Source organism: Hetaerina americana, unplaced genomic scaffold (genome assembly GCF_022747635.1).
Source record: "Hetaerina americana unplaced genomic scaffold, ioHetAmer1.1.p SCAF_9, whole genome shotgun sequence".
NCBI classification, from domain to species: Eukaryota; Metazoa; Arthropoda; class Insecta; order Odonata; family Calopterygidae; genus Hetaerina; species Hetaerina americana.
Genome location: NW_027287538.1, coordinates 43,971,977 through 43,988,207, shown reverse-complemented (window position 1 = coordinate 43,988,207; position 16,231 = coordinate 43,971,977). Strand labels below are relative to the sequence as shown.

Here is a 16,231-nt window from a genome sequence, read left to right as displayed (position 1 = left end):
ACTATGTTGAATGCTGCTAAGTTATTCAAATCCCAAAACTTTAAGATTAGGAGCATAAGTTCCTTTGCTGAAGATATGGTTACATTAGTCTTCGAAAAAAAAGTAGTGGATAAAAATAAAATGCATGGTTGCAATTCATTGTGGATCTATGGTTATGCAAATTCTTTGCCATAGGCATTAGAAAACTTGGTAGGACTCATGGTGGGAAATGGGATAGGAAATCATGATGTCATGGAAGGGAAAGGGTACAAAGGGGAAGGTTTGAGGGAACAGAGGGGAAGGGAGAGCATGTGGTAGACTACTCTGCCAATTTATTTGCATTAAGCCCTTGAAGAAGCCATACAGTCATCGTGATATTCATGACCCTGTTTTCAAACTGTGATATTTTATGCTTTCACATAAATACATATGGTCATGTTTATTCTCATTGTTTGCTGTTTCCTTTGTATCATAAATGTAGCTCACAAAAATAGTAATATGTTCAACATTTATGAGTTTAGACTCTTGCTATTAATCTATGAATCCATATCAATGTTTTGCCTTTTGCTTTTGGTTTAATTACTATTTTTACTATGGAATTGTTAATCAGCCCTCCTTCTACAATTTCCATTATTATTATTTTAGATCAGCACAAAATTGAGAATTATAGGGGCAGTTGAAGAAGCTCTTACACAGAAAATGTTAATAAGACTTAGGAATCAGAAATATAACTTTAAATGTTTAAAAAAAAGGAGATAGCAAAGTATTAAAGAAATTAATTTTTCTTATCTTCTTTTTTCTGATTTTTGATCATCCTATTATTCATTTTATATCATTACTCTTTTTTACACACACAGACTATTATGATGGATAAAATGAGAGTATTTCTACCATGTCCTTTTTATCCTTTCTAATTTAAAAGAACTGTAAGATAGATTATTAAGCTGCAAATAAGAACTTCATATTATCATAATTGCTCTAATTTGGCTTGCTGAAGAAGCTTGAGTCTACATTATAATTTAAGAATTTGACATTTGCATTATTAAAATTTTTTAAATCATCAATTAAGTACCTTTTGGTATATTTTATACTTCTATGAAATATGCAGTACTTCAGCAAAGGAAAGAGAATTAAAATAAAGAGCATTTTAATGTTGGTAACAAAGAAAAGAGACCACAGGCACCATGTTTGACACATGTAGTGACTGCTTTTCACCCCCCCCCCTCTGCAACAAGCAAATTTGTAGAAAATGAACCCTTCCATGGAAAAATGACTTCTGCATAAGTGCCACTGAGTTTTTTTTATGCCTATAAACACAAAAACAACAGTATTCAATCTTAAATAATAATTTTCAGGGTGGTCAAGGTCGATTGCTGTTTTGGATATGGAAGAATGCCAGGAGCACCAGGATGCCCAATGGGTAGTATAAAAACCTAAATTTAAATAAAATTCCAAACTTAAGACAAAAGATGAGGCAATACTACTAACCCTTTCACAGTGAAGTGCAAGTACGGTGGATTTTCCCTTCATAGAGGTTAAGAGTGACACGTGGCTTTAGTTTTATGCAATTAACCATGCATAATAGTTTCCGTTTGTTGCTACCTCTTGGTGAGTCAAATACAAGTGAATGCTCCACCCTATTCACTCTGGTGTAGTACTGACAAGTTTTCTTCACTTAAATCACATTCCTTAATAACCTATTAAAAGCAAAATGCACTGTCAAAGGGTTATGCAATTAATGTATTCCACCTTTATAAAAATTATAATTAACATAGAATGCATAATGATACATAGTAATTACATACTGCACATTCTAATGCACATTGCAAAACTACACTTATAATTTTTACACTACTCTGTATTTTTCATTAATGCCAACCAGAGGATTTTTTCTCAGAAAAATAATAGGGAAAACCAGGACTTCAAACTGGATTCTTATAATTTTCTGTGCAGTTAAGGGGGGGTTATCAAAAAATAAGTGCCAATAGCCTGTCTACCCACTATGCCATGAAAATATTAAGTATAACAAAGAGTCAATTGACCAAGTAGAGGATTGCCAGGTGATACAATGTCCTTTCTGAATGGGCGTCAATTCTGTTAACTGTTCCTCCAACGATAAGCATCAGACAAGTTGATAACAACAATTATCAGAATCATCTGCACAATGCTAGCCAAACCTTGAGTAGAATATCACTATAGCATCTTCAAAGCTTCCCACATATATATCCGCGAGATGGTAATGGGTGAGATATAAATACAAAACAAATATAATACTTAACCCTGAATTACAAGATTAATTAGGGGAATCATCAATAACCATCAATTCCCATGGCAATTAATGGTTATCAACAACCCACCTATTTAATTTTATCCTCCTTCATCCACACAATAAGACTATATTTGGATATTTATCCATTTGCTATGATAAGTAAGAATGTTAAGTTTTGCAATAGTTTTGTGCTCATTCAAAGGCTCTGAACTGGAAAATTGTAGGAACTTATAAATTGACTAGCAATTTTGAGAAAAATGTGCATAGCAGCCTTAGCCACACTTCATCGGAAATTAGAACTCTTATCTAAATATCTGTTAAAGCTGGATGATAGGCATAGATTGGAGGGTTTTGAAATGTGGGGGTGAAGAATCAAGGAAAAGTGAAGTAGACTAAAAGGAAAACATTCGAGGAAGTGCTAGTTATGGTATGGGAGGAGAGGGGATTTTTGGGAGAAGCCAAAAAGAGGCAGGAGAGGTGGATGCAGGGTGTTTTAATTGACAATGAAATGTTTAAGACTCTGATAGAGGAGATGACTTCATGGGTGGAGGAGTAGGATAGGGATATTGGATGGAATGAAGAGAGGAAGTAGGCAGAATTGATGAGGGGCCTATTTTAAGGTTAGATTTCAGATTGCTTGTTAAGAGATGCAAGGGCATTGATGCTGTGCTCTTAGGTAGCTGGTGCCCATGAAAATCCTACCTTAACCAGTAGATTATGGACAATAATAATCTGACTATCATCAATGGAACTAAGCCTATATTTTGGATACCCAAAGTTATCTAGCACACTCACCAGCATTCAAACATAGGCCAACAAAGAAAATATCCATCAGTGGATCTTGCCTTTCCTCCATAAATCAAATGCATCTACTTTTTTATAGGAAACATACATCAAGTTTATGTTCAAAAATACATTTTTTTAATTAATGTTTGATGCTATGAATTAAATAAGCATATGGAATGTTGGTGTGTGTTAAGAACGTATGCAACTTTCCATGTAGTGAAGGAAAATGGTGAGGTTGACGGCTCACTTAAAACATTTCCATATTGTAGTTTTTGGGGTACATCTTTCTCTTTTGCCTCTCCTCAGCTAAGCCACTGACGTCACTCATGGGTACAGCAAAACTTGCGGGTGCAGGGGATTTTGTTGAACTTCATGAAACTACTGGCCTAAAAGATGCACTGGCTGCTGCAAATTACAATGCACTCACCCTACTGGCTCCAACAGATCGGGTAAGTTCATTTACAATTATATATTTCATGTTGATTTCCAACTGTCCAATCATTATATTTTATTAATTTTTAATTAATTGGTTTTCCAAGGGGTTAATAACCAATCACCCAGCAGCTAATAAATACAATAACTATTTGCTATAAATTACTATTTTTATGGACCACGATTCATAATAATAACTAATAATAAGATATTTTTACATATTTAAAAAGCAGTCATTACAAATATACCTATCATAATCCATACAAAAAGTGTACCTTGTTAAAGTTCTTTCTCTTCAAGTATAAAAAAATAATTAAAATTTTACGCATATTTACTTTGATAACATATTTCTTTCGTGGAATCATTTTTCCATATCTATACATAAATTTAATTTTTTCTTGAAATATCTTTTGATAATTATAACTCTGCAAACCTATAATAATCAAACACTATATATCTACTTTCTTTATTTCTACATGTCATCAAGGCAATGAAAGAGATTCCTCAGGAAATTCTGGAGTCTTTAAAAAGCAGTGGACAACAAAATCTCACAAATTACCGAGAAGGTCCACCTTCCCTATTGTTCCACCTGATAGCTGGTCGGGTTGATCTCAAAACTTTGCCCCCAAATTCCCTCATACCGACATTATTTGCAGACCAGCCAGTGCGCTTCAATGTCTTCCCGAATGGAGTGAGTATAAGCAGACTGGTAAAATGAGAACTGAGATGTGTTTATAGAAATATTGTACTTTTCCTTGCATGATGTTATTTTCAATTGAAAGTAATGGGTGGTGCACACATTCTCTGCTGCTTGAAGGAAGTGCATTTTACAAGATACCAGACATAGCAGTCAAGTCATTCATAGGTACATTCACATCACTTGCTACTATCAAACACAAAATGATAGTTCTAAGGACTAGGAAAGTGTGTTACTTTTGTTGTTTCTGCAATAGAGCAAATTATTCCAGTTTATGAATGTAATCTAAGTCACTACATACATATGTATTTACATATGAACAAATATATATGTATATACAATGCTGATAGAGTGCTGATTCATGTCAACAGTTCTTGAACTTTATGTGAAACATCTGGCCTCCAAAACAGTAGTTCATTTTTATCCAGTTTTCATCATTTGTAGTCATTTAGTAGCATAACAAACATATTTTTTTCATAAAACCAGAGAGAAGTTTGCCTAAAGATGTCCAATGAAGACTTAAATTCATTGATATTACATTGTAATGAATGACTGCCAGGGCTTGCCTAGTATTGCATGGCTCAGAAACTTGGTTAAACATGTAAGATAAGAGGATAAGCAAAACTTGACTACATAGATGTGGAGGACGATCAAAAGAAAAACAGAAAAAAGGTTTTCGGCCACGTAATAGAGGAGAGAAGATTTTTTGGAGAATTCCAAAGATGGCGGGAAAGGTGGACTTAGGAGATACTTAGAAGCAATGGAATATTGGCAACTGCGATATAGTTGGGAGAAAATTTATCAGGCAAGTTCCTTTTAGATAAAAATAGGCATGCTGAACACAATGAATGAAGGAAGAAAGTAAGTAAAGTTGAAGAATTGCTAATGGTAATGCAAGTTTCAGAGCACTTATCCAGTTTCATGTTAGGTAGGCCTTAGAAATGCAACAGTCCTTGGATAATGGATCGGTGAAAAACCTATCTTGATTGTCATTTTCAGAGTTAAGATCACTCAAACAGTTCATCTAGATGAAAAATGCACAACCACTAAAATAAACACAATACTACAATTCCTTTGCACATATCAAAAAAATCTCAGCCACTTAAGTATTAAAAGAGAAATATTATTTTATAACTATGCCAAAGTGTGCATTAGACGAAAAGAGCATGTAAATCCCTGCCAGCACCAAATTTACTGAGACTCCAAATTCAAGGACAATTTGTGACAAAAAGATTTTTAAGATTATAATTTCTGTGAGAATGAGTGCAGCATATGCACTTACCAAATCAATGAAAACTTCATCAGCAACTGTTGTATTTCATTTGAACTATTGATTATATTTTACTTGAAACTATTGCAACAGATTATCCTTACGCATAGGCATCCAGCTTTGGTTTATCTCCTAGATACAGGCAACAGGCTTAGTTTATAATAAGAACTTAAGTAAAATTACAGTGATATAACATTTCCTATCATTTATGTAAGAAGCTAGTGAACACAAGTAACAAAATAAAATATGTGAGTAAAATTCTGTGGAGCATCTAATGATACATAAATATGAATAAAGTCAGTAGTTAATTTGCAGTAACACTTCTTTTGTTTTGAAATACCATATTTTCCCATTGATAACACGTGCATTATCTATGCAAAATGTTCATATGATCGAAAAAAATGAAGATGCGCATTATGCAAAATGAAAATTGAAAAAATCCAAACATATACATACCTATTTACACAATAATTTAAAGAAGAGTCTCGCAAAAATCAATTAGTCTGGAATCATGCCTTTCTAATGCATTCCATTTTGTACAGATCTACTACTGTTACAGTTATTTCATCTCAAAAATCCATGAGAAAAAGGGCAGGCAGTATCTATACAAGTTCATGATAACTACCAAGTTCTAGATGCACGTTATACATAAGGTGAGCATTATCGATGGGAAAATATGGTACTATTAGACAGTAAATAGATAGATAGTTTTATTCGCCATAGAACAATACATAATTGTATGGGCTTCGTCAAAAATTCTATTACATCAATTGTATACAGGTTCTTAGGAATAATAATGTACATGACATATATGAGTATTAAGGATTTAAAAAAGTTGAATTTCCTACATTAGCTCTTTCTGTGTACTCTTGGACGCTATAAAAAACATTATTTAAAAAGAAATGTTTTAACATTTTTTTGAATTTATTTTCTTGGGGGAGTATTCGTTTTAACTCTTCAGGAAGCCGATTAAACAGTAGTCTTCCTGAAACTTCTGGGGTTTTTTTTAGTACTGCTACTCTGCAATGGCCATTATGAAGATTTTCCTTGCCCCTGGTGTCGTACTTGTGAACGTCCCTATTTCTGATCAGTGAAGGTGTTTTCGTGCAGGCATACAATATCACATTATACATATATATACTGGGAATGGTCATGATGTTGTGACATTTGAAATACTCCCTGCAGGATTTTCTTGCATTTAGTTTAAATATAACCCTTAACGCACGTTTTTGAAGTGTGAGTATTCTATTGATGTTTCCATGTGCTGAACTCCCCCAGCAGACAATGCCATATCGAGCTATGGACTCAAATATACCATGATATACTGGGATTAATACTTCTGTATTACAATAGTTGGCAAGATTTTTTAAAAGGAATAGGGCTGAACATAATTTTTTACTACATTTTTCCATTTGAAACCTCCAGCTTAACTTGTTGTCTATTTCTAAACCCAATAAAGTGGTATGTTCTAGCTCAGAAATCAATTGGTTTTCTATTTCTACAGAAATATTTGACTGAAGGTCTCTATTACTAAATACCAAGTAAACTGTTTTTCTTGCATTTAGTTGTAAATTATTTACATGCAGCCATTGAGCGACTGAATTCGCCATAGCATACATGTCTATTTCTAATTGAGATGATTTAGTATGACCTGCTATTAGACTTATGTCATCTGCATAGAGCACCACGTTATTATTCTCTGGAGAGATTATAGCTTTTTCAATGTCGTTCACATACACCAGGAAAAGTAAAGGCCCCAATACAGAATGTGACACAGGGGATACTGAGGATCATACATCTACATGCACATGCATTTTATTTTGTTTATTGCATCACAGCAATGTGTTAAACACTCAAGTTCTTAGTTTAAATGTTATTTTTTTCAGTAACTTCTAAGATGTTAATTAATTTTCCCGATGACTTTATAATTAAATATTTTTATATTATTGAAACAAACCAAAAGTAGAAATTGATACAAATAAAGTTAACTCTTTGGATGAAAGGGGTTTCTAATAAATATAATTTTAGATTAGAGCATATGTGAGGTATAGCAGGAGAGAGAACAAACATGTAACTGTTCGTGAGCTTTAATGATCCCATTTTTTCTAGGAGGAATGAAAAATGTTTCGCCATGAGTTTTTGTAGGAAAACATTTTGTGAAAAAATAATTCCAGGATTAGCTCAAAAGTTAATTCTGATTTAACGTAAAAGAAACTAATTTTACTGGGCTTTGACTTTTAACTTTTGGCCCTGGTGCCGTGAGGCAACATCATTGCCTGCCAACCCAGAGACCATTGGTTCGACTACCGCCTAGGTGGGTTTTCCTCTAATTGGGTGTATGTACTTGTGTCAATTGTTATGTCATTGCTCAAAGTCCGATATTAAGGCTGAAGTGCCATTTTTGGACTAATTCAAAATAAATAAATAAACTTACCACATAAAAAATTACTATATTTAGGAGGGAAATGATAATTAACAATTGTGATTTCCACTATTGTATTTTTATTCACACAACCCTGGTTTCAACACTTTGGGTCATCTTCAGGTGAAAATTACATGCATGCTGGCAAATATATATTCTTGTTGATGAGTCGAGGAAGTAGGGTTTAAGGGTTAGGGTGTTTTGGTGGGCAGGAAGTGGAGACTGGTTGGCTAGGTGAAAGAGCCAAATGGGTGGTTCACAGGGGCCAAGTGTGGGAGGTTGAGGGAAAAGGGAAGTACTGCATATAATGGTCTAAATTGTGATAATTCGTGATCACTGAAACCTTGCACCACCTCACAAAACTGCCACTACCCCACCACCGATCTTGACACAATGTTGATGGTCGAGCGATCAAATAGTATGGTCAAATTGTAGCTTGTATATTGATGCTTATACATGGGATAACTGATGATATCGTCCATGTGCCGGCACCGAGATAAAATTTCATTTACAGCTCACTTATTCAGTGAAAAAGAAACTCTTTACACTTGTTCTTCTTTCAATCATTGCTTCCTCAGCGAATGGTTCGTCTTTGTGGCTCCAGGGGCTGGAGTGAAAGGTGGGTGAGAGGAAGGGGGGGATAAGATGGCAGGTCTTTGTGTCCTCATGATGCACTTAAGGGGGATGGAAAACAATGGGGAGCAGGCGGGAAACACTTGTTCATTAACTAGGGTTGCGTTGTCCATTGTATGAAGTACTATTTCAAGAGCTGCAAGGGCATTGAGTCACCTTCTTTCTTCTTCAATATGGAAGATAGTGGGAGAGAAGTTGCTATTGTGGTTATTATCTAGTAAATGTTTAGCAAACATTGATTTTTTTCCCTATTCATGGCATATTTTATGCTCATTTGTCCTTGTCTTGATGCTTCTTCCACTATTGCCCCTGTACTGTGCTGGGTAGTCATTACATTTGGGTAAATAAACTCCACTTTTATAATACTCCAAAATTCTTTCCCAGGCATTACTGGCATTATTGATGCATTTTCCGAGGGTGGTTGGTGCATAGAATGCAATTCTGTATTTTCCTTTGGGGATTTTTGCTGATGTGTCCTTTACAAATAGAATTCAGCTCCATTTCCTTGATTTTTCTTTTACCTGTAGGGCCGAGATTACTGTATATGCTTGTTTCTGGAGGGCTTCGCTTAAGATATTGCCTACATGTTGTGGTTTTTGGTCATTCCTAGTTTCTCTATGTTTGATCAATTGCAGTTCTTTTTCATAGCTATTTTCCTACAGAGGTATTTTAATCAATCTATTATTCACTGAATGAAAAGAGGGTATTTTCTATGAGAATGGGTGGCAGGAGTCAGCTGGGATCACTTCATCTGCACATGTGGGTTTCTGAAATGTAGAAAATTCATGCTTCCTATTTTTTAGGCTAATTGTGACATCCAAGAAGTTTACTTCATTCAACATTCCCAGTTTCCATTTTGAATTTTATTCTCTCCTGAATGTACAAAAAATACTATAGTATAAGTCACAATTGTTAATTATCATTTCTCTCCATCACGGAAAGTTTCCAAAAAGTTAAACCTAAACTATGCGGTTCATTTTACATTTAGCTTAAATTAATTGAGTTAACTTGTACAGCCACATCCCTATGTCTGCAAGTCCATCCCCATTCCAATAATTACTGTATAGTTCGTCATTATAGCAGCATAACTTGCCACTTAGTATCATGATGGCTTACTTGCTCCACTCATTTTATCCTTATGAATAGTACTCCAGAGAGAGCAGTAGCCTTTTATAAAATCTACAGCCAGTTGTGAGAAATGAGGAATTTCTTGTAACATAATCATTACTGAAACAGATGGAGATAACTAACTATGGCTTACTAATGAGTACCTGTATACTTTTCTCAAAATGATAGGTTAATATGAGCAAATTTAATATTTTTACTATGCTAAAGTTCGCATAAAAACATTTTCCCAACTTCTGATGCATACAGAGAGTCATAAAAATCACTTCTCATACATGAATGCATAAGATGGAACAGGTTCTATAACAGTCCAACTGTTGGACTGTGAGTGCAGAGCATAATCCATGAAATAATTATTTTGGTAATTATTTCTGAATGAAATTTCATCCAACAGTCCCTCTAACGTGATTAAAATTTAATTTTTCCACAGCTGGTCACCGCTGACTGTGTGCCAATCGTTCAAGGTTCCCTGGAGTCTCTTGAAGGAGTAGTGCACACCATTCAATCACCCTTGCACTCGTTACTCAGCAAGGGTGAAAGTGTGGGTGGCTACAGCCAGGTTCCATCAAGGCTCTCCTCGCTAGTGGACACCGTTGCACGGCATCCCAACCTGCGACGATTCTCTGCTGTACTTTCCCATGCCCAACGAACCTCTGCATCACCCATGCTGACACACTCCCAGGTGCACCTTCGCCAATCTACAACGCCTGCTGCTCTAAAACCCATTACTCTATTTGCACCAACTAATGATGCATTTGATATCCTCCCAGTCGAATTTCTTCAGTCAGTGCTTTACAACCAAGAAGCTCTCACAGGTGAGAGGTGGGATAACATCTACATATTCTTATTGATTAAGATACCTCAAATGTTAGAGGGCACAGTAATACTACTAATTACTTATTATCTTTCTCTTTAACCTTAATGACCCACATAAGACAATATGACATTTGTGCCATTGAATTGCATATGTTAGAGGAGGAAAATTATTAAAACTACATTCACTGATGTCAAATTTTGTATTTCACTAATTAATACAAAAATAATTTGTATCATGTGAACATTCGATTGTATAACTGGCTTTTAACTAAGCTTAAATTGGATTGTATCTCAAATTTCAAGAAGTGGTTATACCAGGTTTCTTGTTCGCCAACTTTACTCAATTGATGAACTCTTTTGTGACAATCTTATTCACATGTAATAATTTACTTTTATACTTAAAGTAATATTAATATTAACTATATTTAATAAGGTCGTAACTTTTATCAAAATGAATAAAGTGTATTATTATATAAAATCATGTAATTTTTGTTCTTCCAGCTCTTATATCTAATCATCTTGTTGATGGAGTGATGTGCTCTGCAATGATTGGATTCGGTGGGAGCCAAGGAGGTCCAAGGCCAATGGGCCCCATGGCTGGGACTGGGCCGAACAGAGGACCGTTTCGAAAGCCCCAACACATAATTAAAACTGTGATCGGAAATGTTTTCCAGGCAACATGCGAACATAAAAGCATGGGCAATGAAAGTGATGTCAGCCACTCCAACTCCACCACAGACAGTGCCATGAACACTACGATTGATCACACAAATGAAACTGAAGAAAAGGTCCGTGGCAAACTGAAAGCTAAAGCTTCAGGGGATAAGGTCAAGAGCTCCAATGTTTTTATGATTGGGGATGCACTTATCATAAAATCAGACATCATGGCATTAGACGGAGTCATTCACATAATTGACCGAGTCCTTGTGCCTAAACGAGGTACGTTAAATCGAATTAGAATAGAAATTCAGGACATCTAGCACAATGTTCTCATAGAATTCCTGTTTTTGAATGTATCAGGAACGAAATTTCTGCAAGCCAGTTTGGCATGTGAACAGACGTTCAGTGAAAAATTCTAAGGTAGCAGTTCCACAAAATACGATTTAATATCGGAATATTGGTTCTCTTCAATATGTCTCTCTGAACAACGGTGACTTAGTGAAATACGAGGGTAATTTGAAAAGTGCTCGGGATGGAATAGATATAAACGACTTACCTCAGTTAAACCTTTATATTTCAACGTAGTCTCATTGTACACTAATGAAGTTGGTCCGGTAATCCTCCATGACCATTTTATGCAATAAATTCTGGGGTAGTGGCAGATTTTGGCTGACCACTACGCGGTTATCTGTCTTCTTAGCTATCATCTAAGCTTTCCCGCTCAAACAAACTCATTCGCTCACTAGACAACTGTTGAATACGTAGGGGCAGAGTCCCCCAGAGTGTTTCGAAAGTTGGCATGAATTTCCTTCTCTACGAAGAGTTTAATCACTGGTCCAGCCTCAATTTTTTCACCTTCTCAAATCAGGGAATTGAAAAAACAACAAAAAGACATCCACCCCAATGGTTTCAACTCCGAGCGCTGGCGCACTAAGTGTTTACTCATTAGGATCCCCTTTTACTAAGTGGGAAAATAGTTGCGCTAGCGCTGGCATCTGGCGGTGATTACGAGAACTTTTCAAACTACCCTCGTAAATCTTAAAGTATGTTATATTGAAAATAATAATATTTTGTTGAAAGCCAGAAAAATTTCATATTTTTTAAATGCCCTATTAACACTTTCCTTCGAATTCTAACTTGTTTCCTTCCGAAAATATAATGGTGCATTCAAGTTCCATGAGGAACAATGGGAAGCATATATTGGAACAGGTGAATTATTTCTAACTTTCATACGTACTGTGAGGGAATCAAAAATACGAATGTTGGGTTAAATAGCTCAGCAACCATTTCCACTGTATTATTTTTATTACACATCCTACTTTTAACATAAGATTGCCATCATCAGGCGTGATCTAATGACAACAACTTGTTGAAACTAGGCAGTGAAACAAAAAATTAATGGAAGTAGATACCGAATCATTTCTACGAAATATTCATTATGCCCATCATGTGATGGCCAAGTCTGTTGATCTTATCAAATGGACTTAGATGACTCATAAAATACCTTGTGCCTATTCAAGAGGATATGAGCCAATCCTTCTTAGCTATTGCTCATGGGAATAATATCCTGAGTTTTCATTTAAAAACTTATTGACTCAGAATAGGGAAAAAAGTACGGCCAATTAACTAATATAATTTTCTGATGAAAATGTTTTCCTGATACACTACACATAAATTTTGCTTATCCGTGTCAATTTAATTTCAGTATTTTGTATGAAAAAGCTAACTTGTTCCAGAGTGAGCCATTCCCTCAAAATCCCCAAGAACAGTTCCGGGTGGGGGCATTTCATGAGGATGATGGATTGAATTAAAAAAGAAGATGGTAGCCTTCCAGGACAAAATTTGGAATTGTCTCTGGCAAACGATGGGTTAAAACACAATTATGTATCTATAAAACAAGCTGGGCTAATTGGTTGGCATGCATCCGCCTTCTAGCCCATAATTTATGGATCCAAAATTGACTAAAAGTATGAATACTATGTAAAATTTGGAAGTTTGGTTCGTGGTGAACTTCATGGAAAGTCACAGCTTTTCAGTGCATCAGGGATACATGGACCACTGGAAGTGCAAGCAGGCAAAAGAATTGTTGTGATCTTCTTGCAGCGTGGTGACGAAACAGGATTTAGGATCTTTAGCAATTATTGAGACGACATGTTCAACTTAACGTGGGGCCGGAAGTGACGTTTAAAAAAACACGACTTCCTACTTTTATTCTACAAAAACAAAAGCAAACACATACAAACATCGCTCAAGCCAGCCCAAAAGAGACAATGTTACCAACCTTGTACAAAACAACAGCAACTTGATTACACATATACAACACCCTCACTTAATCTAGTTGCCCCAGACATTCACATCCTTCATGCAGTTAAAATGTTTTTTCTTAGATAAACTTTTAGTTAGCATATCTGCAGGCATCTCATGTGTTGACTTAAATTTCACAAACACTTTACCATCTGTCACAGCTGTTTTTACAAAATGGAACCTTACATCTATATGCTTAGATCTTTCCTTTACATCAACACAATTGGCATTCTTAACTGCTGACTGATTGCCATTATACATGCACACAGATTCTGTGCCAAATATTTTTCTGCAATCCTGTTTCAAAATTTCCCTCAGGATTCGACACAATATAATAGCTTTCTTGGTACAAGCAGTTAGGCTGACATACTCTGCTTCCGTTGTGGATAAAGCCACACAGGATTGTTTTTTACTTTCCCATGCTACAGCCCCTTTAGCAAATTTAAAAACATACCCTGTACGAGATAGTCTATCAATCTTATCACTGGCAAAATCTGCATCAGCATAGCCCTCAAGGAACCCACCAGATTTTGAGTAGGCAAGGCGATACGTTGATGTGCCCTTTAAATATCTCAAAACCCTTTTTGCCAACTTCCAATGTTCCATATTAAAGCTATTATTAAACTTACTTAATTTTGAAACAGCAAAAGCAATGTCAGGCCTAGTACAGGTCATTGCGTACATTAAACAACCAATTAATCCTTGATAAGGTACATCAGGACATTTATCTGGATCTCCAGGAGCTACATCCAACCCAACTTCCATGGGTGTAGAGGCTGCACAAGCATCAGACATGTTAAACTTAACCAGCATGCTTTTGATGTACTCTTCCTGATCCAGTTCAATTCCCTCACTGGTTCTAGTTAACCTCATCCCTAGAATACTTTTGGCCTCTCCAAGATTTTTCAGCTCAAAATGTTTTTTTAATGATGAAACTAACTTGTTCACAGTGTCACCATTCTTACAAAACACCAAAAAATCATCCACATATACAGCTATTACACAAATATCAAGTCCAATACCCTTAACATAAATACATGATTCTGTTGTCAAATTCTTGAAACCAAGACCTTTAAAAATACTCCGACATTTGTCATACCATGCCTTGGATGCTTGTTTTAAACCATATATTGCCTTATGCAGCAAATACACCTTACTCTCCGCCCCTTCAATTACAAAACCTTCAGGCTGCTCAATGTAAATTGACTCTTTAAGATCACCATTCAAGAAGGCTGCAGTCACATCTAGATGAGTGATATTTAAATCTAGCTCCACAGACAATGCAATCAACAATCTCAAGGCAGAATAACTTACTACAGGAGAGAATGTTTCATGGTAATCAATACCATACTCCTGGGAATAACCCTTTGCTACCAGCCTTGCCTTGAAACGCTCTATTTCCCCAGCTGCATTCACCTTTCGCTTGAAAACCCATTTACATTTTACAACTTTTTTGTTTTCAGGCAAATCAGCTAAAGAAAGGACGCCCTTCCTTGCTAAAGCTTCCCATTCTTCCTGCATGGCCTTCCTCCATTCATCCCCATTTGAAGACAAAGCTTCTTGAACAGTCTGAGGATCACAGTACAAAGACATTGGTTGATTACAGGCTGAATTAATTGATGCCAAAAATAAAACATGATCTGGAAATTCCTTTGGTATTCTATTCCTAACAGGATACCTACTTTCTCCCGGATCAATACTCTCCTCCCTCTGGCTATCATCACCTGAGCTTGAATTTTGCCCACAATAGACACGACCACTTCCTTCAGTCTCAATGTTTGAGGTATCATTATTACCCTCACTACTTGTGCTAGTGTTTTCATTAGTTTCAGCCTGATCATTTATGCTGACCTCTGTCTGGGGCTGGGAGGTGAAACACACGCCCCCCCCTAAAAGTTCAGGCAGAATAATTGTATTCCTCAATGTTTTCCCAGTTAAATGCTCTTCCCTGAAACTGTCCTCAAAAAACACTACATCCCTCGCTTTTGTTACTCGTCCAATGTTTTCAGGATTCGCCAGGAGATAACCTTTGGATTCCTCACAATATCCGACAAAGTAATACCGTTTGGATGTGGCATCTAGCTTTTTTCTCATGGCCTTGGCCACATGAGCATAGGCAATACAACCAAACACCCTCAAATGACTAAGGTCAACCTTATGACCTGTCCATCTCTCCTCAGGTAATTCATTCCCAATTCCCTTAGCTGGTACTCTATTCTTTAAATACACAGCTGTTTTACATGCTTCAACCCAATAGCTCTTAGGTAACTTGCACTCGGATAACATGCATCTAGCCCTCTCTATAATGACGCGATTTGCCCTTTCAGCTAGCCCATTCTGCTCAGGATTATATGGTATCGTTGTCTCATGTTTTATTCCCTTTGCTCTAAGCTCTTCTTGCAGAGCCCGCCCCATGTACTCACTACCATTATCCGTCCGCAAACACTTAATCCTGTTCCCCGTTTCATTTTCTACCCTAGCCTTAAAGGTTACGAAACATTCTAGGATAACATGTGTTTCCTTGCCTTTAATGAAGAAGGCAAAAATTTTTCTAGTGCAATCATCAATAAATGTGAGCATGTACAGTTCTCCCCTATTGCCAGGAGGGTCCATTGGACCACACAGGTCTGAGTGCACCAAACTCAGCTTTTCACTCACCCTTTCCGTTCTCGGTCCCACAGTGAAAGGTTTTTTAACAAGCTTTCCTTCTACACATGCCACACACGGTTGAAGAGGCTTATTACATGGATAATCCAGACCACTGGCACGCCCCCTTAATGTCTGCATATTTTTATGCCCCAAGTGCGCTAACCTTCTGTGCCATAATAGCTGAGAATG

The 16,231-nt window shown here is 36.3% G+C and overlaps 1 protein-coding gene across 1 annotated transcript in view; it reads left to right on the top strand.

Annotated features, from left to right (window-relative positions):
* LOC139699053 (transforming growth factor-beta-induced protein ig-h3-like) overlaps window positions 1-16,231 on the top strand; it is a 54,901-nt gene that overhangs the window by 26,427 nt on the left and 12,243 nt on the right. Inside the window, exons 4-8 of the mRNA XM_071598055.1 lie at window positions 1,335-1,399; window positions 3,341-3,483; window positions 3,954-4,157; window positions 10,044-10,428; window positions 10,931-11,368. Coding sequence (XP_071454156.1) covers window positions 1,335-1,399; window positions 3,341-3,483; window positions 3,954-4,157; window positions 10,044-10,428; window positions 10,931-11,368 — 1,235 coding nt within the window. The remainder of the gene's footprint in view (window positions 1-1,334; window positions 1,400-3,340; window positions 3,484-3,953; window positions 4,158-10,043; window positions 10,429-10,930; window positions 11,369-16,231) is intronic.